General features: G+C 45.2%; 1 protein-coding gene across 4 annotated transcripts in view; it reads right to left on the bottom strand.

Moving 5' to 3' along the window:
- Window positions 1-1,627: 1,627 nt before the first annotated feature.
- The window catches only part of adgrg6 (adhesion G protein-coupled receptor G6), a 136,519-nt gene continuing 112,145 nt past the window's right edge, over window positions 1,628-26,001 (bottom strand). For 2 of the 4 annotated variants that reach the window (XM_079255006.1, XM_079255008.1), the window contains one exon: window positions 1,628-10,258. In XM_079255006.1, the coding sequence (XP_079111132.1) occupies window positions 10,047-10,258 (212 nt within the window). In that variant the 3' untranslated portion in view covers window positions 1,628-10,046. The remainder of the gene's footprint in view (window positions 10,259-26,001) is intronic. The other 2 variants (XR_013771611.1, XM_079255007.1) reach the window with 2 other exon arrangements.

Below are 26,001 nucleotides of genomic sequence, written 5' to 3'. Positions count from 1 at the left end.
ACTACACAACACTAGTCAACTCTTCCCATACCATTTAAACTTAATTTAAATAAAAACTTACCAGCGTGGAGTCCAGTTCGAGGCAGCACAGCCAAGTGAGACTTCAAGTGAAAATTCAAACTCAAAAAGTTGGTTTTCCTGCATTTTACAACAAAGAAATTAAAGTTAGCAGAACTGTTGTCCCTTGTGTACTTGTTTTTGAGCAAGTAACTTGATTGCATAGTTGTGATTACTAACATTATTGCTTTAAATGCCATTAACACGTGTTTTCAATTTTAATCTACTTAAATGACTGTTTCAGGTCAAAAAATACAAGTTGGATTTTTTGCAGTGATTGGGGATTCGCTCGGTTTTAAAGCCCCTAGTGGATGAAGGTGGAACTGCAGTTTTTGGCATTTCACAGCCTTCACTTTTATCCAACAGAGGTTGCCGCTTGTTTAAAACCCTACTTATGGCTCCGGTCCTCGAGGGCCACAGTCCCTCAGGTTTTAGAGGTTTCCTGCAAGAGGCCTGATTCTAACTAATTTTTTTTCAACAGCTTGTTCTCAGGTTCTTCATGAGCATATTGACTTAATCTGAATTAACCTGGAACAGGAAACCTAAAACCTGCAGGAAAAGTTTGGTTCCTCCAGGGTTCACAGTGCTTAACCTTCGGTGGCCGATCGGTGTCAACGCGCTTCATACAGCACAACAGCTGCATATAGGAATAGAAATGCAAGTGAGAAATGCTGCATGTTTAGAAGAGGGCTGCAAATCCAAAAACAACACCACACACAAAAATGCTGCAAATATAGAAGCAAACTGCAAATACAGACAAAAAACAAAAACATGCTGCAACAAAAAACTGCTGCACATTCATTCTCCAGCGAGTTTCTAGCTGAGAGACAAACAAAGGGACACAAACGGTGGTTCTGTAGGTTAATGAAACCAATAAAGAATCTTTTTCTGCCAAATTAAAGTTTTCATGGAAAGTTTCTTTGTAAGTATTGGCATGTTCATGGTGGCAAAGGGTCCCAGCAGAAAAGGTTCTCCTGGAAGATCAATACCAAGGTATTGGTTTTGTCACATACGAGTGAGATGAGATCGATATTTTTCTTGCTAAAGATTTTGGAGGCAAAAACTCAGAATGTGAATGAAAACCAACCAACTGCAGGTCCTGCTTTTGGTTTTATCTTTCACAAACACATGAGTAAAAACTGGAAAGCATGATCATTTCTTTTATTTTGTGACATTTTTCATGCCTTTTACAAAAATCAAAGTTTAAATTAAAAATTAAATTAAAAATATTTGTACTGTTTTATAATGATTGTAATAATTTATGGCTAAATCAATTGTAAAAATTCAAGCAAAAAGTATTCATAATAACTACTCTGGATTTACTTTGCAGTATCACCCAGCTCCATTAGAAACCAGACTTTCTGCATCTTTTGCTGTTGGAAATTTCACAAATACACCAACCCGCACAACAAGCAAACACGCTGCAGAGTGTTTTACTTGTCACCATTCCATTCAAACCAAACTGAACGTGTTGCACCACAAACGTTTCACAACTTTATTCTCTTTATTGTTGAAAGTGAAGCACAACATCACTGGAAACCTTTCAAACATCACAGAAAAGGTTGCAGGTTTACAGAATCACGGTAATACAGACACTACACATCAAATAAAGCCTTGAAAAAAAGACAATCCCCACAGAAATATTCAACAGCTACAGTTTATAGACCCCAGACATGTTTAAATTAAGAGAACTGTACATAGAAGATGTAGGAGGAAACAGAAGCTATAACAGATAAAACACACAGTTCAACTAGGATGAAATGAACGTTAGAAATGCATCATCATCATCATCATCATCATCATCACAGTTTGTTTTTTTCTCCAGTTTGTATAACAAGATTACGCAGGTTTTACCGAGTCCGACCTCAGAGCAGTCTATATCCAACCACCAGACCAACACACTAAAATCAAGTTTATTTGAGGTGATTTGTGTGGAAACATCAGAGCAGCGGTCACAGCGAGTTTCTGCGCCGAGCTGCTTGACAAGCGGATAAAAACGGTTCAGAAATGCTGCGAGGTTCATCAGCAGTACACTGAACACATGATAATTCCATGAAATCTAGAGGAAAGTTTAGAAAGAAGAAGCTTTTCACAAAGAAAATCGACTGGAGAAGAGAATCTTCACCCAGAAAGCCTCTTCAGGCCCATTTCTGCTCCCCAGCATACATACATGTGGACTTAGTTTCACAGGAAGTATTACGCCGCCTCCCTCATACTTCCACGCATTGTTCATGTTGTTACATCTTTCACCCACTAGAGGGCATTGCTGAGTCCAGAGTTCCTTTCTGCATTCTGACACTGCTGGAAAGTTGTTTACAACCATTCAAAACACCAAAAGAAGAAAAGCCGCCTTTTGTTGTTGGTCTCCACTTTTTCTGGTTCTTCTTTGGATGTAGCGATGGGAAGTTCAGCTCTTTTAAAAGATTTGTCCATTTTGAATCAGCTTCATTGGTGAACTTGGGTCTTTTGTTAGTTTGACTAAGAACTTCTATTTTAATACAATTATCTGCTAAGGAATTTATATTTTTCCTGGTGTTTCCCTGTTTGTTAAAAAATGTCAGGGTGTCTGGCCAAAAAAATCCAGAAATTTCCAACAGGCTTTCCAAGATATAGAGGATGGATGTGGATCACGGCAACATACTGTATACTACCATCCAGAAGAGGAACAACGTTCTGGATACTACCATCCAGAAGAGGAACAACGTTCTGGATACTACCATCCAGAAGAGGAACAACGTTCTGGATACTACCATCCAGAAGAGGAACAACGTTCTGGATACTACCATCCAGAAGAGGAACAACGTTCTGGATACTACCATCCAGAAGAGGAACAACGTTCTGGATACTACCATCCAGAAGAGGAACAACGTTCTGGATACTACCATCCAGAAGAGGACCAACGTTCTGGAAACTACCATCCAGAAGAGGAACAAAATTTCATCATTACAGGAGAACAAACAGGCATGAAGTCTTTAGTTCCTTCGAGCTTCTCTGTTGTTCTGAGACCTCACAATGTTGGTAAAACAATCTCTGTATATTCAGATTCAGAATAATGAAGCAATACTTTCTTCTGTAATATTACAGCGAGCGTATACTCGATACATAGCTGGAGGGGTTTTGCATCACTGTATGGTAGAAACTTTGCTCACAATCAGATATATGTCTTCTCACTAGTGTTTACCAGTGTTTGTACCACAACTGAAAGTCAATAATGAGAAGAAGTGTTGTGAAAAAGTCATGAAGAGGTGTAATCAGCTTTAACAGGTTGAATGCTGAGCAGAAACTGTTGGAGGAGAGACTCTGCAAGTGGATTTGGTAAAACCAGACAGTCTGGTGGGAGAAAAACCCGGATCTGCTGGACTTCCTGCCTCTATAGGAGAGCTTCTTCACCTCTTCAACCCCTACAGTCCTGAGCTGGACTATTTCTTGTTCACCTCTGAAGGAAACAACTGAACAAACAGCGTCCTGAGATCCACGTTCTGATATTGTTTTTAATGTTTCAAATGTTTTTAAAGATTCAAATTGACCGCTAGAACCTGGACCACGGCTCCAAAGCCAACATGTTTGATGACAGATGTAAAACCAGCCAAATAATCTCCAGGATCTTAAATCCTGCTTCATCCCTCGTCCAGCGTTGCACCTTAAACACAGCGATGGGAAACAGAGGGATGTGTTTTCCAGCCTGCAGCTGAACTTGGTAACAAAACAGGAGAGTTATGCCACGGCGGCAGCCAAAGAGGCCTCGGCTATTCTCTCAGCATCTCTGGAGGTTTCACTCCAACATTCTTCTTCCAATCTGGGCAAAAGAAAAAAGGAAGGTGGGACTGGGTGGTGATGGCCGGTACAGTGTGTGCTTCTCTGACCACACGCTCCAGCGCCGCTGGCTTTGTCTGCCTGGCCGCCGGCTGCTGCTGGGGGAAGATCCAAAGAGCCTGAACTCCATACCAGAGTGTCTAAAAGATGTTAGACAGGTCTCTGTGTGCGTCCAACTTTCACCTGTCAGCTGAGGTGATGGCTCGGTGAACCAGGGGAACTATCGGGATGACAGATAATGTTGCATAGATGCCTAGAGCGCCAGATTCAGGTGAAACGACCAGGAAAAGGCATCTAATACACGTCTGCCACACTGAACTGCATGGATCAGTTGGTTTTCTCCTTCTGGGGGGAATTCGCCTTGTAAGTGGAACGTGGTGATAAATCATCACTATAAAACAATCCAAAGCATCATTGCATTTATAGCCACAGAAAGGTCAAACCAGAGGGTGGATCAAACCGCTGCAGGGTTCAGAAATGCACCGCTACATCGTTTCATCGGGTCAACCACGGCGTTATAAGCAGAACAACATTCTCAGCCTGATTAAATATTAACAGATATCTGTAGCTGACCAGGTAAAGCTTTAATTGCAGGAATTAGCTTTTGACTTAGACTCTTAACAGCTGAAAGATCTCCATCTCCTCATGGGCAGGCGCAAACCTACGTCACAACACAGGGGTCCTATGACCATAAAGGCCTGCAGCACACTAGTGTCCATTGAATTAAGTTTACTTCTTCGGTTTTTGATGGAAAATGATCCATAATGTGATTCAGCTCCATCGGTCCCCTCAGTGTGAAGCCAGAAGCAGATATGAGGTGAAGCTGCCCAGCCAGCCTGTCCATGCGGGGCCCAGAAAGCTTTCATTTGGGCTGCATATTAGGGTTTCATGTTGACTGTATTTGCTTTCAGGATGGTTCTGACTGGGTTTCAGCTGGGGCCCAGCTTGGTGAGTGACCCATGTAGGCCCTGTATCCCAGCCAGCATGTCCATGTGGGGCCCATAAGGGCTAAATTTAAGATGTGCAGGCATCCAGTGGGCTTGAACTGGGCACATTTTGCAGGTCCCATGTGGTTTCAGTTGCATGGGCTTCATGTGGGCTTTATGAGCCCTGTAAGGGATGTAGGTGGGCTAAGTGGGCATGGGGAGCTTATGTGGCCTGGCTAAATGGGGCCCCAACTTGGGTCCCAGTTGAAAACAAGTCAGAACCAACCTGAAACTCATAGGGGCAAATTCAGTTGAGGCCACCAGGAAACTGCAGCACAAACCCACGTGGGACCCTTTTCTGCAGCGCCAACATAACCCTCATGGGCCCCGCGTGGACACGCTGGCTGGGCAGTGGCCATAGGGCTGAATGAACGTCCTTATGTCTGTCCACCATCACGCTGTGAACAACAACTAAACCACGACCAGACAAACAAACCAATCATTTCATGGTATTTTCAGCATCTAAACAAAAACAACCAGAAGTTTGAAAGAAACAAAGTAAATATTTCAGCCCTCATTCATAAAATGAACAAATTCTTTAATCTTTTGAAGGACTCCAAGGTGCCCCATTAGCCGCTAGCCAGTTAGCATCATTATGGGCTTTTGTATCTTTTCAGTAGAAAGAACAATTTCTTGTCTCTGGAACAACTATGTTTATGGCAGCCAACCTCAAAACAGGTCTTCAGCATTTTTAAAGGAAACTATGGAAATCAAAGAAAAATCTATGGTAAACATCCAGTGGTGTCACGCTGAAACAACCTGCTGTTGTCACTAGTAAAAGACCCAAACACGACAAAGTTCCCTGATGTTTCCAGATGCTTTTCCTGCCCTGCACTTAAAAAAGAATCCTTTAAAAAAGTTCCCAGAGCCGGATCTAAACCTAATCCCTTGTTCTTTCTCCATTTCTGAGATTTCCAGATAATTACGGAACACAAACATCCATAACTTTTTAAGTTATGTTGCTAAGAGACAAACAAACCAAGCAGATGTTAACGGACCCAAGTCCTCCAACCTTCAAGAAATTTGTCTGAAGCAACATCCCCAAAAAAGATGAACTTCACACGTCCAGCTTCAGCTGAACCAGAACATTGTGACGAGGTGGCCAGTGTCGTACTGCTGGCAAATATTTTCCTGGCATCTGTGGCACAAACACGCATGAAAACAAGCAAGTTGCAGCTGACTGAATGAAAGAACAGCAGATCTGACACCAATAATCACTTGCTTATACATTAAATTCAGATTAGCATTCCTATTTGCAATTAGAAAAAGAAAGATAAGTTTATGTAAAATGTTCCTTTTTTTGGAAGATGGAAATCCTCCTTCCTGGCCTCCAATGGGAAAAGCAGCATCTGAAGTAAAACTGTTCACGGCTTGTTTAGAGGCTGCTTCTGGGTCTAATGAAGAGCAGAAGGTATCTGCTTGCAGGGATTTCTACAACCAAAACCAAATGGGAAAATACAACAATATCTGTGTTTTTAACTTCTGACAAGCAAACATCCAACAAATGACTGAATAAACACGTGTTTGTAGGCTTTAAACAAACATTTGAAAGTGCAGCTTTTACAAAAACTAAATTCATGACAAATCATGAGAAATCAGCTGGTTTCACATTTGGGAAGATCTCCATACAAACAGGTGATGCGCTGAGGTGTTTACCTGAAACCAGGCGGAAAAAACAAGTCAAGTCAGTAAAAACAAACCTCTACCAAGTGCTATAGATGCCAATAAGCTTGAAGTGATTTGGAAGAGTTGACTCAGTTTGTTTCTCGTCGCTGTCAACAGTGATGTGTCGTTCATAAACAAACCGAATGTAAAATCCATTCTTTGACGTGAACGAGATGAACAGACTCCTGGGAAAGAAAGCTGAATCTTTAGAACCGGCAGGACTAAATGGTCCCACTGTGGTGTCAAAACCAAGTAAAGGAGAAAGGGCCTCTTAGTAGACAGGAAGCGTTGTGGTGCTGACGCTGCGAGAGCTGGAAGCCAGATTTAAATTAAAGGGTGTCAGGAAAAATGGAGAAATTAGCAGATTTAAATGTCACGATGTTCAGATTTTGGCCTTTACTTACTACATTTGCTTGTTGTGGTTATGCTCAGTTGTTTGACATAACCAATCAATCCACACATAAATGCTAAATTTGGTAGCCAAAAGATTTGATTCTTTTAGGGGAACTGAATCAAAAGAGCTGAATCTTTGCAAAGAGCTGAACCTCCCATCAGACCAACCACCATTACAGGCTGCTACCATGTCTTAAAGCTGCTGAAACCAGTTCATCGAACAGGCATCAAGCTGCTTTGCAACATAAAGAGCCAACAAACTTTTTTTCAATTTTACAAAGTTTCATCATTTTAAAAATGAACCTTTTTTTCACACCAAAAGCAGCAGCTGCTAAAGCATGAAATGCTGTCAGAGATGCTTTAAGACGGATCATCAAAAAGAGTTTGAAAGCGAGAAATTAGTGTATTTTCTTTCACGTTTGCTAAACCAGCCACAAGCAAGGAGTTTCAGGTGTTTTCTGTGAGATTTTGGTGCTTCTTATGATGCCTATTTGGGAAAAACGGAAAATTCACCAAAACAAAAAGCATCCCGATGCCCGTTTGGATCCTTTCCACTTGGATGGATTTTCATACGTTCACTCCAGAACAGCCGCAGATCTCGTGGTCATCAGGTTTAAGGTCTGCAGAATATCTGGCGTTTGCAGGATCTGTTAATAATAACGGCAAAATGAGCCACTTCTGTGGTGATCTGGGCGGACTGAGCCTTTAGCTCTCTGGGCGATAACACACTCAGCAGCTGCAGAGTGAAACACAAAACGAACGGGACGGAGCTCAGCGTGAACAAAAATCCATTTTTAAGCATTAAGGAGGAAAAAACATGCAAAAATAAGAAATGAAAGGCGATGTCTGCACGTCTAGTGTTCCCAGTCCAGCCGACGTGCTCGCCATTCCAACTGGTCTTTAATGGATTTCTAACAGGAAGATCCTTGATCGACCGGCCGAGTGTTCTCTGTCTCATCATGGCAGTTCTGCCCATTTTGTTGCCATGTCTTATTTGTCCTGGAGCAGCAGGGCAGCAGGCGGCGAGCCTCCACGCATCAGGGCGTTGCATAACGTCCGGGCCGGCGGGAACAACCGCACCGACCCTCCTGAACCCAACAACAGCATCTGCACACCGTTAACGCTACAGAATAACCGATGTAGAACAGATAGATCAATATTTACAGAGGATATGGCTCCACACGCACACACACACACACACACACACACACACACGGTCTGTTTTAAACATCACAGTATTAAAAAGGACAAAGAAACAGGACACAGGGTTCCTGCAGGTTCCAGTAAGTTAAATTTAAGACCTTTTAAAGACCATAATGAACCAAATTTAAGACCAACGAAATGTTTGACAAGAAACAGTTAAAATGATTCCAGAAATGCAAAAAACAAAAACTTATTACATCTCATTTTTTTCTGCGAGAAGCAGCCTACGGGACTGGTAAGGTTTGGGGGTGTAGCCGCAAACTGGGCCGTTTCCTGCCTGGGAGTTTATTCACCACGCAGGAACGCCGCGAAATATCGTGTCTCCAGTTGACCCCGGAATTCCAAGCTGAGAACTTGTAATATTTTGTGTCTGTTAGGTTTCTTTTATAAACCACAGCGAGTTGTTGTTATCCAGAATTACGTTGCTACGGCTTGGTTGTAAAAAATATGCTTATCTAAAATGGCTGGTGTTGCCGTGGTGACATATCTACAACAGGTTTCCATCAAGTCGGCGCGACAGGAATGCGATTAACATGTGATTACAGCGTTTTACTGGATTTTAGGAAGAAAACATTCTGGATTTTTCCATCGAGGCCCGTGTCCACACCGTCACACAGCAAAGTTGCATCTGTACGTGTAAAAGTAAACGTAAGACCGTGAAAATCTGGCCGTTTTTAAGACGTTTTAAAGGCCTTAAATTTAAAGCTCTGATATTTTAGGAACCCACAAGAACCCTGATCCCAGTCGACGCTCCCAACCAGACTGCTTTCTCCACCATCCCACCTGGTGTCCCCCCCGATTCCTCCGGGTCTGGCCGCCACGTCGGCAGACTCGTGTTATGTGATACAGTAGAAAGGCATCAGCGTCTCTGACCACCCTGCAGCTCAGAAACACACCCTGCCACGGCGCAGACGCTGGGGTTCTCTGACAATGTGACGCGTTCAGTCTCTGGTTCTGCTGTTTCAGAGCAGATTCCGGCTTCAATTAGACTTCTGGGAAAATACAAAGGATTACATGAAGGAATAATACAAACAGTTTTACTGCGCACCGTCTGTGGGTTTGAGGAGGAGGACATCAGGAAGCATCTGCTCGCCCTTCTGCAGCGCAACGTGACTCATGCCAGAAAACGAAGCTGGAAGTTCTGAGATCAGAACACTTCGAGTTCCTCTTCGCTGAGGGATGGTTGGGAAAACTGGGCGTCTGCGTTTGTGCTAGTGGTGCTAGCGTCTCTGCAGGCTCGATCGGCATGTCGGTAGGAAAGGTGGGATCGTAATAAAGACGTGGAATCGAGACGTTCATCCCATCAGGCATCCTACATGAAGAAGCCTCTGTATGCTTCACCGTGGAGTCCAGAAGGCAACAAACTAAGAGTCATGGACTGGATCTGACTGAAAAGGAAAGGCGCTTCAGCTGCAAGGAGACACAAAGCATTTGGAGAAACATGCTTTAAATGTAATAAAGCCAAACATGTGATCAAAGTTTTATTTTTTATGAGCAAATTGCTCAAAAACTGATAAAAAAAAGTGTATTTTTCAGGAAAAAGTCTTTTATAAGGAAGTTTGTTTAAAACGGTCAATTATTGGCTTTATTCCATTTAAAATCACTAAATCTGATATTTAAATACTTAATGTTTGATGTGAATTCCAGGAAGAAGACAGTTTTATGCAGCTTCTGTTGTTTTTAGGTTCAACCCAGACTCCTGCGCCGTCCAGAACCTGATCTAAACCTTCTGCTGCCTCTCAGACTGAAACAGCAGAAACAGACGTCTGCAAACACAACCGATGCGTCGAGTTGAAGGGAATGTTCCAGATGTTGCCCTCAGCAGAGACACAAAGAGGGCAGGACTCGTTGGAGAGCAGAGATGTGAGGATGATGAGGGTTCTTCGCTGCTTCCCATGAAGCTATCTGAGGCTCCAAACCTGCGCTGCTCTACAGCCGGGTGCAGTTGGCAAAGCTGTCGGACATCATGATGTTCTTGTAGAAGTTGTCGGTGCGCGTGGAACAGTAACCTTTCACCTTGTCGATCATCTGGCTGACGGGGAGGATGGAGGACGAGGAGGAGGACGAGCACGGCTCCACGTCTGAGGAGGAGGAGCATGAGGAGATGCACTTGGGGCCGGTCTGGATGGAGGAACATTTATCTGCAAAGAGACGGGAGCATGTCGGAGTTAGGGCTTCGGAACGCAAACATCACAGAAGAAAATACAATTTCCTCACAATAGCTCTCATATTGTAAAACCCAAACCCTCTGGCTGCTGAAGTGTTAGTATCATCACGTTTAAACTCTGTCAGAGACTTTATGACGCTTTTAATTAAGATGGTATGTCACTGGACAGCCAGAAAAACACCACGGGGTGAAATTACAGGCTTCCGTTAGCGCTGCGTTTTTTAAAACAACGTACGGAGATGTAAAGAAAGAAGAGGAATGTGGAGGAGGTCAGGATGTCCAAGAGAAACACTGTGTGCATACGAACATGTCGGGCACGCTCCACACAAACATTCCAATAATCTGTAACGATGGCGGCGACGGCGGCGAGCCAAGGAGGATCCGCCTTCACTGTTATTTTACTAAATATGGAAAAATGTTCACTGAATGGAAATGTGACATTTAAACTGGATACATGTAGGGCTGGGCGATATGACGATATTTATCCTCTGGACGATAGAAAATGTCTCGTTTCATATTGTTTACGCCACAATAAGCTGCTTTACGGCAGTATTTTACGTCAAGACACGCTTTACGGCACGCTGCAATACATAACCATGGAGGAAGACGGTATCAGACGTGTTTCACACAACATTACACAGTTTTATACGGCTATGTGTATCGTTATGGGGATAAAATATGAGTTATATCGGTATATGAGGTTTTAGTCATATCGCCCAGCCTTAGACATGAAGTCGAGCTTTTAGGTGTCACTGACGACGAACAGCTGAAGGTAAAATTCTAACAAAATGGGATTTAAAAAATTAAATGTATTTCTAAAACAAAAATGTTTTTACAGAGTTTGTTTCACTGCTACAGTGATTTCAGTTCGATTCCTTCTGAAGACAGATTTACTTGGATAAAATCGTTTTGTTTTGTTCATGTTGGGGGGATTATTTTCTCATTCGGGAATCCTATTTTATTTCTAGTTGTGAGGTGCTGGTTGGGGGTTTGAGTTGTGGCTGTTAAACTCTTCATATGTTGAAATGTGATTTCTACACTAAGACGAATGGGAATCCCGAACATAAAAGTTTTAATTCAGAATGTACATGTACTTCAGAAACTTTGTGTTCATGTGGTGAAAACAAAGTCAAACCTCCACCACCAACATACAGGACCACAGGGCATCCTCCACCAAAGCAAACGCTGCTGCAGCTTTGATAAAACCTTCACCTCCACCAACATTTATCATGTTCTCACGTTGCCCATGCTCCAGTCTCCAGCATGTTCCATCAAACTCAGCTGCAGTCGTGCTGCTTTCACCTGGGGGAAAGAACCAGGCGAGGCTCTTCCCTCATGGAGGAAAAAAACTGAGCTGGCGAACACGGACGATGCTCGATTGACCTTCGGTTTGAATGCTTCATGAGAACTGAAGAGTCTTAATTTCAGAAAAAAAATCAATTCTACAAAGTTTAGGTTTAGACACAGTAATTGGTCTAAAAAGAAAAGAGATCAATTTTTCACCTTATTTTCTGTTTATAGTCTCAGATTAGGCTTAGCCCTTTCACCCTTTGAAAACAGTTCAGGTTTAGGCAGTGAAATCAGTTTGTTAGGTTTAGGAAATCTGGCAGATTCCCCATTTCTCGCTGGATGTCGTCACATCACAGGGATAAGTCTGAACTTCTTTGCTGGCATCACTTGAAAATGATAGTGAAGACAAGTTATCGGACTTATCCAAACATTCTGGACCGAAAGGCAGCAACCACATGAAGGACTTCCCCTTCCATAGACTTCTTCATACAAAGCAGGTTGATGGTAGCATGACAACAATCCCACTAAACCTTTGGGCCATTGTAGGCGTGTGCTTATCAGATGTCACACTACAAGAATAAACCAGTTTCTGCAGCTTTGAAGTATCATTAATTAAAGATCATAGGAAAAGTCAGGGTTACCCTGCAGCACTCTGCTACTGTAGCTCCACTCGCTAACAGACCGTTCCAACACACAGTACAAGCTGGACCTTGATAAAAAGCTTGTATTCTTATTGTGTTTATTTTTGACTGAGGAGATGTGTTAAAGTATTTTGCAACAGATTTTAAGGAGCCCCCATTTGCTTTGGGATCCGTGTGAAAAAGTTTGGCTTTTCAGGCTCCTGAAACGACAGTTTCATGTGTACGAAATGTCCAGATGATTGAAAACCAGGAGCAGACTCCAGCTCCTCTCTGTGTGGACAGGGTCTTCATTATTAGTTACAGATGCCCGGAGTAGTCAAAGCTTTGGGGGCCCTCTTTGCTTTTTGAGGGACCCCAATGGGGGGTCCTGAACCCCTGGTTGAGAACCAATGTCCTGCTACACGTAGACAAGCCCTTAGTTTAGAGACAGAAACAAGGGATGGGAGTTCCTGTTTGTGCTGAATGGGGTGGTTTGTGTGTGTGTGTGTGTGTGTGGGGAGCATAGACTGTATATAGAGATGGACGTCACCCGTAGGTTTCTGAAGAGCTGAATTGAAGCTCGGTGGGCGGTTCCTACCATCACCATCTTGGCAGGGGCATCCGCGTCGTCTCGCCCGGAAAATACAAATATGGGCAAAGAGGTGGAGCTGAGAGGGGAGCTGTGAGCGTCATGGTGGATGATTGACATCCAGTCAACTCCAAGCTTTCTGTAGCTAAGAGCTAACCGAGCTAACCCGGAGAAAACAGGAGCTAACCAGCTAACGGAGGTAAACGGGCTAAAGCTAAGTCACGTTGTTAACCGGCTAAAAACCGCGGTTGTTCTGCGTTCTTCTGAGTTGAAGCGGGAGATCAGGTACCTGTCAATCAAAAGGACACGCCCCTAAATATGCTGAACTTTGCGATTAAATTACTTTAAAACGGGCGAGTTAGAAAAAAATTCACTCCCCCACAGGGGGGTGTTAGCTACCTGTGTTAGGTAGCTAACACAGGTAGCTAACACAGGTAGCTACCTAACACTACCGTACATATGTGCCTTTGCTATGTCACACAGAGGCAGTCATGAAGGTAAACCTGACCTATTAAACCTAAAATGGATTTTTGAACCAGGGTGTAAACATGTTTATTCCTGCTGTAAACATGTTTATTTCTACTGTAAACATGTTTATTTCTGCTGTAAACATGTTTATTTCTACTGTAAACATGTTTATTTCTGCTGTAAACATGTTTATTTCTGCTGTGAAGTTGGTCTTTTTAACATGGGAGTCTATGGGGATTTGCTCTGTTTTGCAGCCCCTAGTGGATGAAGGGGGAACTGCAGTTTTATGCACTTCGGCATAGGCTTCACTTTTAACCACCGGAGGTTGTATGTGCACATGTATGATTGTGTTTTTATTGTGTAAATACCTTTTTGTTGCTTTTAAAAAGATAAAAGAAATTTAAATTCACAAGAAAATTCAGAATTGTCTGGTTTTTGTCCTGTTGCCGCATGCGAGTGCTGTTCCATCTGCAGAACACACAGGTTGGGTTAAATAAAAGCAAACTCCCACTGAAATACCAAATTACAAGCTACGCCCAACCTGTGTCAATCCGCACAAATTCAGTTGTCTTAATTATGAGCTGATTTTACTGAGCTCTCATGCGAGAGCTTGTATAACTTCTGCTTGTATAACTTTGGCCTTGAAGAACCGAGAATTTTAATTACTTAATCAAGGGGTTCCAGTCAACCCAGGGGAAGAATGGGAGATGACGGGCCAATGTCAATAGTGCCTGGAAAAGGCTCATCTGAGGATTATTCACAAGTTTTACAGGTGTTGAAGAGATGAACACAATTCAAGGTTGTGACAATAATTCCGTCAGGGTGATAAAGTCGTCAATCTGAGCTCTGAATTTATGGTAATGGCATAAAGTTAATGCATCCAGGACCGACAAGCGGCCTTTGGAGGTTTACACTTTTGGATCTTTCCCTGTGCAACGAGTGCCAAAGTAATCATGCTCGACGCACACATGTCGGGCCAAATCAAGCACATTCAGCCTGCATGCCGGCCCTCCGGTTCCATCAGCGTGACACTAAAAAGGAGGCGGCAACGTAGCCCGAGCGAGAACTCGGCTGCTCGGCCAAAGGCTTTCTTGGCTTCAGAAATGAGCTCTTTGTCTGACACAACGCAGGAATAAAGTTGTCGGCTTGTGTTGCTAAAGAATCCACAATAACTCCAAACATCATTTCCAACTGTTGACCCTATTCAGCATGAAGTCACGGCGTCAGGAGACCGCTTCCTGTTGGCGTGGGCCACAGTCACAACTCCCTGGCCTCCACTAGAAACTCTGCAGATGGTCCGGTCAGGGATTCGGACTTGTCACGCTGGGATGCTTGTTTCGTTCCACGTCTCCCCTGAAACATGGATACGGTTTGAGAATACACACCCGAGTGCACGTTGGGACGCAGATGGAAACAGAGGGGGTGTTGGGATTGAGCCATGTCACAGTGTGGACAAGGCAACTCGAGCTCGGCTGAGTCTTTGTGATGGAGGGATGCTCGAACATGTGGAAGCGATGGAAGGAGCGACTGAAGGTGGAGACAGAAGACAGAGGGGGTCCATCATGATGCAGATGTCTCTCCACATCCGCTCAGCGGTAGTTGTCAGAAAGTGCTATATATATATAGTTGGCTTGGCTTGATCCATCGGAGGTCCTAATGATAGCTGGTTTACAAGAAGCATATACCGTAATCTACAGAGGGCCAGTTTGTTCTGGGTAAAAACCAGTGGAACCCTCATTTCAATCTGTCACAGGATCGATATTTTGGACGTGGGCTCCTCACTAAGGAGTTATAACTGCTAAAGTTTGGCAGAGTTAGATCTGACTCAAACTCTGGGCCTTCATCACAGACGGCTCAGATTGTTTTAGTTTCCTGCACACAACACCAGGATTCTGCATAATATGTCTGCACCAACAGACCTTCCTTACTCTCCTTTAGTTCATCCAAAACACTGCAGCACCTCTCCTAACCAACACATCACACCAGCGTTTTATCTCGTCATGGCAGACCCAGCTGGTCAGGATCCACATTTTATTGACTGTCTTTGAAGACAAAAACAACCCCCCCCCCCCCCCCCCATCTCATCTTTAGTAATTCTTACTCTTCACAAACATCTGAAGCCTCCGACGTCTTCAAATCAATGCATCTTAGAAGGAGATGGTGCCATCATGACTGCCGGACAGCCAGCTGCTGTACACATTTACAGCGGTGGCGCATCCATCTCCCGTCCAATCCAATCCAACTTTATCTGTAGAACACTTTAAGCATCACAGTTGGCCAAAGCGCTGTGTACAATACCGGGTTCAGCGTTATACCACAGAATATAAAAAATATATTACAAAAACAACAAAACTAATAGTCACAGTAACACACTATATAACAATAAAAACATTGAAAGGGGTCAGATTTAAAAGCAGGAAGAGACCCAGCCTGTGGAAGCAAATTCCAAAGTTTTGGACCAACAACTCAAAAGGAGCGGTCCCCCTGGATTTCAACGTGGTTTTTTAGGGACAGCCAGCAGGGAGTGATCAGCTGAATGTAGACTCTGCAGGGGCCCTGAGTTCAAATCCCAAAAAGGGGCAAATAATAACATGCTCTCATTGGGTCCTTAAACAGGACCCTTACCACTGCTGCCGGACCACCTCATCATGAGTGGAACCCAACAGAAAAACTGTTCAGACGTGCCCCAGTCTTACATGTTCTGCATCATGTACTGAGGAGACCAAGTAATGTGGTGTAAATTAACATGACCAATCCAACAGGAGGAGTTCCAACAGCTACACAAAGTACACGACACTGGACACAGAATACACGACACTGGACACGAAATACACGACGCTGGACACGAAATACACGACGCTGGACACGAAATACACGACGCTGGACACGAAATACACGACGCTGGACACGAAATACACGACACTGGACACGAAATACACGACACTGGACACGAAATACACGACGCTGGACACGAAATACACGACACTGGACACAGAATACACGACGCTGGACACGAAATACACGACGCTGGACACGAAATACACGACGCTGGACACGAAATACACGACGCTGGACACGAAATACACGACGCTGGACACGAAATACACGACACTGGACACGAAATACACGACGCTGGACACGAAATACACGACGCTGGACACGAAATACACGACGCTGGACACGAAATACACGACGCTGGACACGAAATACACGACGCTGGACACGAAATACACGACGCTGGACACGAAATACACGACGCTGGACACGAAATACACGACACTGGACACGAAATACACGACGCTGGACACGAAATACACGACGCTGGACACGAAATACACGACGCTGGACACGAAATACACGACGCTGGACACGAAATACACGACGCTGGACACGAAATACACGACGCTGGACACGAAATACACGACGCTGGACACGAAATACACGACGCTGGACACGAAATACACGACGCTGGACACGAAATATACGACACTGGACACGAAATACACGACGCTGGACACGAAATATACGACACTGGACACGAAATACACGACACTGGACACGAAATACACGACACTGCACATTGTAAAATAAGACAAAAGATACCACATCTAGGATCATTCTTTGGCTGTTGTTGGTAACCTCCACTTCCCAGGTTCAATCCATCCTAGTGATGACTTTTAACTTCATCTTTCTGCACTATAAATGATGGTTTTAGATTTAAAACCAGAAATTGAAATGATCCTGATGCACAGTTAAAATAAATGATACTGGGATTAATTATCATGGTAAACATTATGAATCAGAAAAAGCTGACAGCATGCTGGCCGCTTGAAGAGGACGATGAGCGGGGAGGTTTACAAAGCTTTCATTTTCCCCGTTAACATCATCGCAAGTGCTGGATTCCAGAGGACAAATCAGACGAATGGCTTTGAATCAAGAAAAGGTTTCACAGGTTCTTTTGTTGCAATACAGAAGAAAAATATCATAAAAAATGACAAGCAGACTACCTGGAAAGGTATCAGATTATTCTGCTGTCAGCCAGAGCTGACACTGCTCTTCATCACCAAGAAACAGAGACCAACACAAACCTTCTGCACACACACAGATAATATAACAGCTTCATCTTCCTCCAGGAATCCTCCAGCTCCAGCACAGAATTGCAAAACCTGATACGCATTGAACACCTGGACTGTTCTCATAGAACCATGGAGAAACTGAAGGTCTGAATCAGTGAAGATTTTACTGATATCTGATGTGTCCAGAACGAAGCAGGATCAACACAGCTGTTACCTGGTTTCACCCAGATGTTCAGAGTCCTGGTCAACCCATCTGGATCAGAGCGCTAACACACACACAGGTAGCTAACACACACACACACACACACACACAGACACACACACACACACACACACACACACACACAGAGGCAGCTAGCACACAGAGAGGTAGCTAACACACACACAGAGGTGGCTAACACACACACACACACACACACACACACACACACAGAGGCAGCTAACACACATAGAGGTAGATCACACACACACACACACACACACACACACAGAGGCAGCTAACACACACAGAGGCAGCTAACACACACAGAGGTAGCTAACACACACACATAGGTAGCTAACATACACACACACAGAGGCAGCTTACACAAAGAGGTAGCTAAAACACACACAGAGGTAGCTAACAAACACACACACAGAGGCAGATAACACACACAGAGGTAGCTAACACACACAGGTAGCTAACACACACACACACACACACAGAGGTAGCTAACACAGACACACACACACACACACACACACACACACACAGGTAGCTAACACACACACAGATGTAGCTAACACACATGCACACACACACAAGTAGCCAGCACACACACAGAGACAGCAAACACACACACAGAGGTAGCTAACACACACACACACACACACACACACACACACACACACAAAGGTAGCTAACACACACAGAGGCAGCTAACACATGCACACAGAGGTAGCTAACACACACACAGAGGTAGCTAACACACACACACAGAGGCAGCTAACACACACACACAGAGGCAGCTAACACACACAGGGGCAGCTAACACACACAAAGAGGAAGCTAACACACACAGAGGTAGATAACACACACAGAGGAAGCTAACACACATACAGAGGTAACTAACACACACACACACACACACACACACACACACAGAGGCAGCTAACACACACACACACAGAGGCAGCTAACACACACACACACACACACACACACAGAGGCAGCTAACACACACAAACACACACACACACACAGAGGCAGCTAACACACACACACAGAGGCAGCTAACACACACACACAGAGGCAGCTAACACACACAGAGGTAGCTAACACACACACAGAGGTAGCTAACAAACACACACACACACAGAGGCAGCTTACACACAGAGGTAGCTAACACACACACAGAGGTAGCTAACAAACGCACACACAGAGGCAGATAACACACACAGAGGTAGCTAACACACACAGGTAGCTAACACACACACACACACAGAGGTAGCTAACACAGACACACACACACACACACACACACACACACACAGAGGTAGCTAACACACACAGAGGCAGCTAACACATGCACACAGAGGAAGCTAACACACACACAGAGGCAGCTAACACACACACACACACACACAGAGGCAGCTAACACACACACACACACACACACACACACACACAGAGGCAGCTAACACACACACACAAAGGCAGAAAACACACACAGAGGTAGCTAACACACACAGAGGCAGCTAACACACACAGGGGAAGCTAACACACACACAGAGGTAGATAACACACACAAAGGTAGATAACACACACCGAGGTAGCTAACACACATACAGAGGTAACTAACACACACACACACACACACACACACACAGACAGAGGTAGCTAACACACACAGAGGCAGCTAACACATGCACACAGAGGTAGCTAACACACACACAGAGGTAGCTAACACACACACACAGAGGCAGCTAACACACACAGGGGCAGCTAACACACACATAGGTAGCTAACACACATACAGAGGTAACTAACACACACACACACACACACACACAGAGGCAGCTAACACACACACAGAGGTAGCTAACACACACACACACACACACACCCACACACATACACACACAGAGGTAGCTAACATGCACACAGAGGCAGCTAACACACACACAGAGGTAGATAACATACACAGAGGTAGCTAACACACATACAGAGGTAACTAACACACACACACACACACACACACACAGAGGCAGCTAACACACACTTAGAGGTAGCTAACACACACACACACACACACACACACACACACACACAGAGGTAGCTAACACACACAGAGGAAGCTAACACATGCACACAGAGGTAGCTAACACACACACAGAGGTAGCTAACACACACACACACACACACACACACACACACAGAGGTAGCTAACACACACAGAGGCAGCTAACACATGCACACAGAGGTAGCTAACACACACAGGGGCAGCTAACACACACAAAGAGGTACTAACACACACAGAGGTAGATAACACACACAGAGGTAGCTAACACACACACAGAGGTAGCTAACACACACACACAGAGGCAGCTAACAAACACAGGGGCAGCTAACACACACAAAGAGGTAGCTAACACACACAGAGGTAGATAACACACACAGAGGTAGCTAACACACACAGAGGCAGCTAACACATGCACACAGAGGTAGCTAACACACACACAGAGGTAGCTAACACACACACACAGAGGCAGCTAACACACACACACAGAGGCAGCTAACACACACAGGGGCAGCTAACACACACAAAGAGGAAGCTAACACACACAGAGGTAGATAACACACACAGAGGAAGCTAACACACATACAGAGGTAACTAACACACACACACACACACACACACACACACACACACACACACACACAGAGGCAGCTAACACACACACACACAGAGGCAGCTAACACACACACACACACACACACACACAGAGGCAGCTAACACACACAAACACACACACACACACAGAGGCAGCTAACACACACACACAGAGGCAGCTAACACACACAGAGGTAGCTAACACACACACAGAGGTAGCTAACAAACACACACACACACACAGAGGCAGCTTACACACAGAGGTAGCTAACACACACACAGAGGTAGCTAACAAACGCACACACAGAGGCAGATAACACACACAGAGGTAGCTAACACACACAGGTAGCTAACACACACACACACAGAGGTAGCTAACACAGACACACACACACACACACACACACACACACACACACACAGAGGTAGCTAACACACACAGAGGCAGCTAACACATGCACACAGAGGAAGCTAACACACACACAGAGGCAGCTAACACACACACACACACACACACAGAGGCAGCTAACACACACACACACACACACACACACACACAGAGGAAGCTAACACACACACACAAAGGCAGAAAACACACACAGAGGTAGCTAACACACACAGAGGCAGCTAACACACACAGGGGAAGCTAACACACACACAGAGGTAGATAACACACACAAAGGTAGATAACACACACCGAGGTAGCTAACACACATACAGAGGTAACTAACACACACACACACACACACACACACACACACACAGACAGAGGTAGCTAACACACACAGAGGCAGCTAACACATGCACACAGAGGTAGCTAACACACACACAGAGGTAGCTAACACACACACACAGAGGCAGCTAACACACACAGGGGCAGCTAACACACACATAGGTAGCTAACACACATACAGAGGTAACTAACACACACACACACACACACACACACACACACACACACAGAGGCAGCTAACACACACACAGAGGTAGCTAACACACACACACACACACACACCCACACACATACACACACAGAGGTAGCTAACACACACACAGAGGTAGATAACATACACAGAGGTAGCTAACACACATACAGAGGTAACTAACACACACACACACACACACACACAGACACACAGAGGCAGCTAACACACACTTAGAGGTAGCTAACACACACACACACACACAGAGGTAGCTAACACACACAGAGGCAGCTAACACATGCACACAGAGGTAGCTAACACACACACAGAGGTAGCTAACACACACACACACACACACACACACACACAGAGGTAGCTAACACACACAGAGGCAGCTAACACATGCACACAGAGGTAGCTAACACACACAGGGGCAGCTAACACACACAAAGAGGTACTAACACACACAGAGGTAGATAACACACACAGAGGTAGCTAACACACACACAGAGGTAGCTAACACACACACACAGAGGCAGCTAACAAACACAGGGGCAGCTAACACACACAAAGAGGTAGCTAACACACACAGAGGTAGATAACACACACAGAGGTAGCTAACACACATACAGAGGCAACTAACACACACACACACACACACAGAGGCAGCTAACACACACACACACACACACACACACACACAGTGGCAGCTAATACACACACACAGAGGTAGCTAACACATACACACACACACACACACACAGAGAGGTAGCTAACACACACAGAGGCAGCTAACACACACACACAGAGGTAGCTAACACACACAGGGGCAGCTAACACACACACAGAGGTAGCTAACACACACAGGGGCAGCTAACTCACACAAAGAGGTAGCTAACACACACAGGGGCAGCTAACACACACACAGAGGTAGCTAACACACATACAGAGGTAACTAACACACACACACACACACACACACACACACACACACAGAGGTAGCTAACAAACACACACACACACACACACACACACACACAAACACACACACACACGGAGGTAGCTAACACACACAGAGGTAGCTAACACACACAGAGGTAGCTAACACACACACAGAGGCAGCTAACACACACAAAGAGGTAGCGGACACACACAGAGGTAGATAACACACACAGAGGTAGCTAACACACATACAGAGGTAACTAACACACACACACACACACACACACACACACACACACAGAGGCAGCTAACACACACACATACACACACACAGTGGCAGCTAACACACACACACAAAGGTAGATAACACACACACACACAAAGAGGTAGCTAACACACACAGGGGCAGCTAACACACACAAAGAGGTACTAACACACACAGAGGTAGATAACACACACACAGACGCAGCTAACACAAACAGGGGCAGCTAACACACACACACAGGGAGGTAGCTAACACACACAGAGGCAGCTAACACACACAGGGGCAGCTAACACACACAGAGGTAGCTAACACACACACAAAGGTAGCTAACACACACACACACACACACACAGAGGCAGCTAACACACACAGGGGCAGTTAACACACACAGAGGTAGCTAACACACACAGAGGCAGCTAACACACACAGGGGCAGCTAACACACACAAAGAGGTAGCTAACACAAACAGAGGTAGCTAACACACACATAGGTAGCTAACACACATACAGAGGTAACTAACACACACACACACACACACACACACAGAGGCAGCTAACACACACAGAGGCAGCTAACATGCACACAGAGGTAGCTAACACACACACAGAGGCAGCTAACACACACAGGGGCAGCTAACACACACAAAGAGGTAGCTAACACACACAGAGGTAGATAACACACACAGAGGTAGCTAACACACACACACACACACACACACAGAGGCAGCTAACACACACAGGGGCAGCTAACACACACAGAGGTAGCTAACACACACACAGGTAGCTAACACACACACACAGAGGCAGCTAACACACACAGGGGCAGCTAACACACACAAAGAGGTAGCTAACACACACAGAGGTAGCTAACACACATACAGAGGTAACTAACACACACACACACACACACACAGACACACAGAGGCAGCTAACACACATTTAGAGGTAGCTAACACACACACACACACACACACACACACACACAGAGGTAGCTAACACACACAGAGGCAGCTAACACATGCACACAGAGGTAGCTAACACACACACAGAGGTAGCTAACACACACACACACATACACACACACACAGAGGTAGCTAACACACACAGAGGCAGCTAACACATGCACACAGAGGTAGCTAACACACACAGGGGCAGCTAACACACACAAAGAGGTACTAACACACACAGAGGTAGATAACACACACAGAGGTAGCTAACACACACACAGAGGTAGCTAACACACACACACACATAGGCAGCTAACACACACACACACAGAGGCAGCTAACACACACAGGGGCAGCTAACACACACAAAGAGGTAGCTAACACACACAGAGGTAGATAACACACACAGAGGTAGCTAACACACATACAGAGGCAACTAACACACACACACACACACACACACACATAGGCAGCTAACACACACACACACACACACACACACACACACAGTGGCAGCTAACACACACACACAGAGGTAGCTAACACATATACACACACACACACACACACACACACACAGAGAGGTAGCAAACACACACAGAGGCAGCTAACACACACACACAGAGGTAGCTAACACACACAGGGGCAGCTAACACACACACACAGAGGTAGCTAACACACACAGGGGCAGCTAACACACACAAAGAGGTAGCTAACACACACAGGGGCAGCTAACACACACACAGAGGTAGCTAACACACATACAGAGGTAACTAACACACACACACACACACACACACACACACACACACACACACACACACACACAGAGGTAGCTAACAAACACACACACACACACACACACACAAACACACACACACACACACACACGGAGGTAGCTAACACACACAGAGGTAGCTAACACACACACAGAGGTAGCTAACACACACACACAGAGGCAGCTAACACACACAAAGAGGTAGCGAACACACACACACACACACACACACACACACACACAGAGGCAGCTAACACACACACATACACACACACAGTGGCAGCTAACACACACACACACAAAGGTAGCTAACACACACACACACAGAGGTAGCTAACACACACAGGGGCAGCTAACACACATACAGAGGTAACTAACACACACACACACACACACGCACACACACACAGAGGCAGCTAACACACACACATACACACACACAGTGGCAGCTAACACACACACACACAAAGGTAGCTAACACACACACACACAGAGGTAGCTAACACACACAGGGGCAGCTAACACACACAAAGAGGTACTAACACACACAGAGGTAGATAACACACACACAGACGCAGCTAACACAAACAGGGGCAGCTAACACACACACACAGGGAGGTAGCTAACACACACAGAGGCAGCTAACACACACAGGGGCAGCTAACACACACACAAAGGTAGCTAACACGCACACACACACACACACAGAGGCAGCTAACACACACAGGGGCAGTTAACACACACAGAGGTAGCTAACACACACACAGAGGCAGCTAACACACACAGGGGCAGCTAACACACACAAAGAGGTAGCTAACACACACATAGGTAGCTAACACACAAACAGAGGTAACTAACACACACACACACACACACACACACACACACACACACACAGAGGTAGCTAACACACACAGGGGCAGCTAACACACACAAAGAGGTACTAACACACACAGAGGTAGATAACACACACACAGACGCAGCTAACACAAACAGGGGCAGCTAACACACACACACAGGGAGGTAGCTAACACACACAGAGGCAGCTAACACACACAGGGGCAGCTAACACACACAGAGGTAGCTAACACACACACAAAGGTAGCTAACACACACACACACACACACACAGAGGCAGCTAACACACACAGGGGCAGTTAACACACACAGAGGTAGCTAACACACACACAGAGGCAGCTAACACACACAGGGGCAGCTAACACACACAAAGAGGTAGCTAAAAAACACATAGGTAGCTAACACACACATAGGTAGCTAACACACATACAGAGGTAACTAACACACACACACACACACACACACACACACACACACACACAGAGGCAGATAACACACACAGAGGCAGCTAACATGCACACAGAGGTAGCTAACACACACACAGAGGCAGCTAACACACACAGGGGCAGCTAACACACACAAAGAGGTAGCTAACACACACAGAGGTAGATAACACACACAGAGGTAGCTAACAGACACACACACACACACAGAGGCAGCTAACACACACAGGGGCAGCTAACACACACAGAGGTAGCTAACACACACACAGGTAGCTAACACACACACAGAGGTAGCTAACACACACACACAGAGGCAGCTAACACACACAGGGGCAGCTAACACACACATAGGTAGCTAACACACATACAGAGGTAACTAACACACACACACACACACACACACACACACACACACAGAGGCAGCTAACACACACACAGAGGTAGCCAACACACACACACACACACACATACACACACACACCCACACACATACACACACAGAGGTAGCTAACACACACAGAGGCAGCTAACATGCACACAGAGGTAGCTAACACACACACAGAGGTAGCTAACACACACACACACACAGAGGAAGCTAACACACACAGGGGCAGCTAACACACACAAAGAGGTAGCTAACACACAC

This window comes from Telmatherina bonti (assembly GCF_933228915.1).
Source record: "Telmatherina bonti genome assembly, chromosome: 16".
NCBI classification, from domain to species: Eukaryota; Metazoa; Chordata; class Actinopteri; order Atheriniformes; family Telmatherinidae; genus Telmatherina; species Telmatherina bonti.
Note: the sequence above shows the minus strand (reverse complement) of the source record. Positions and strands in the feature narration are given on the sequence as shown.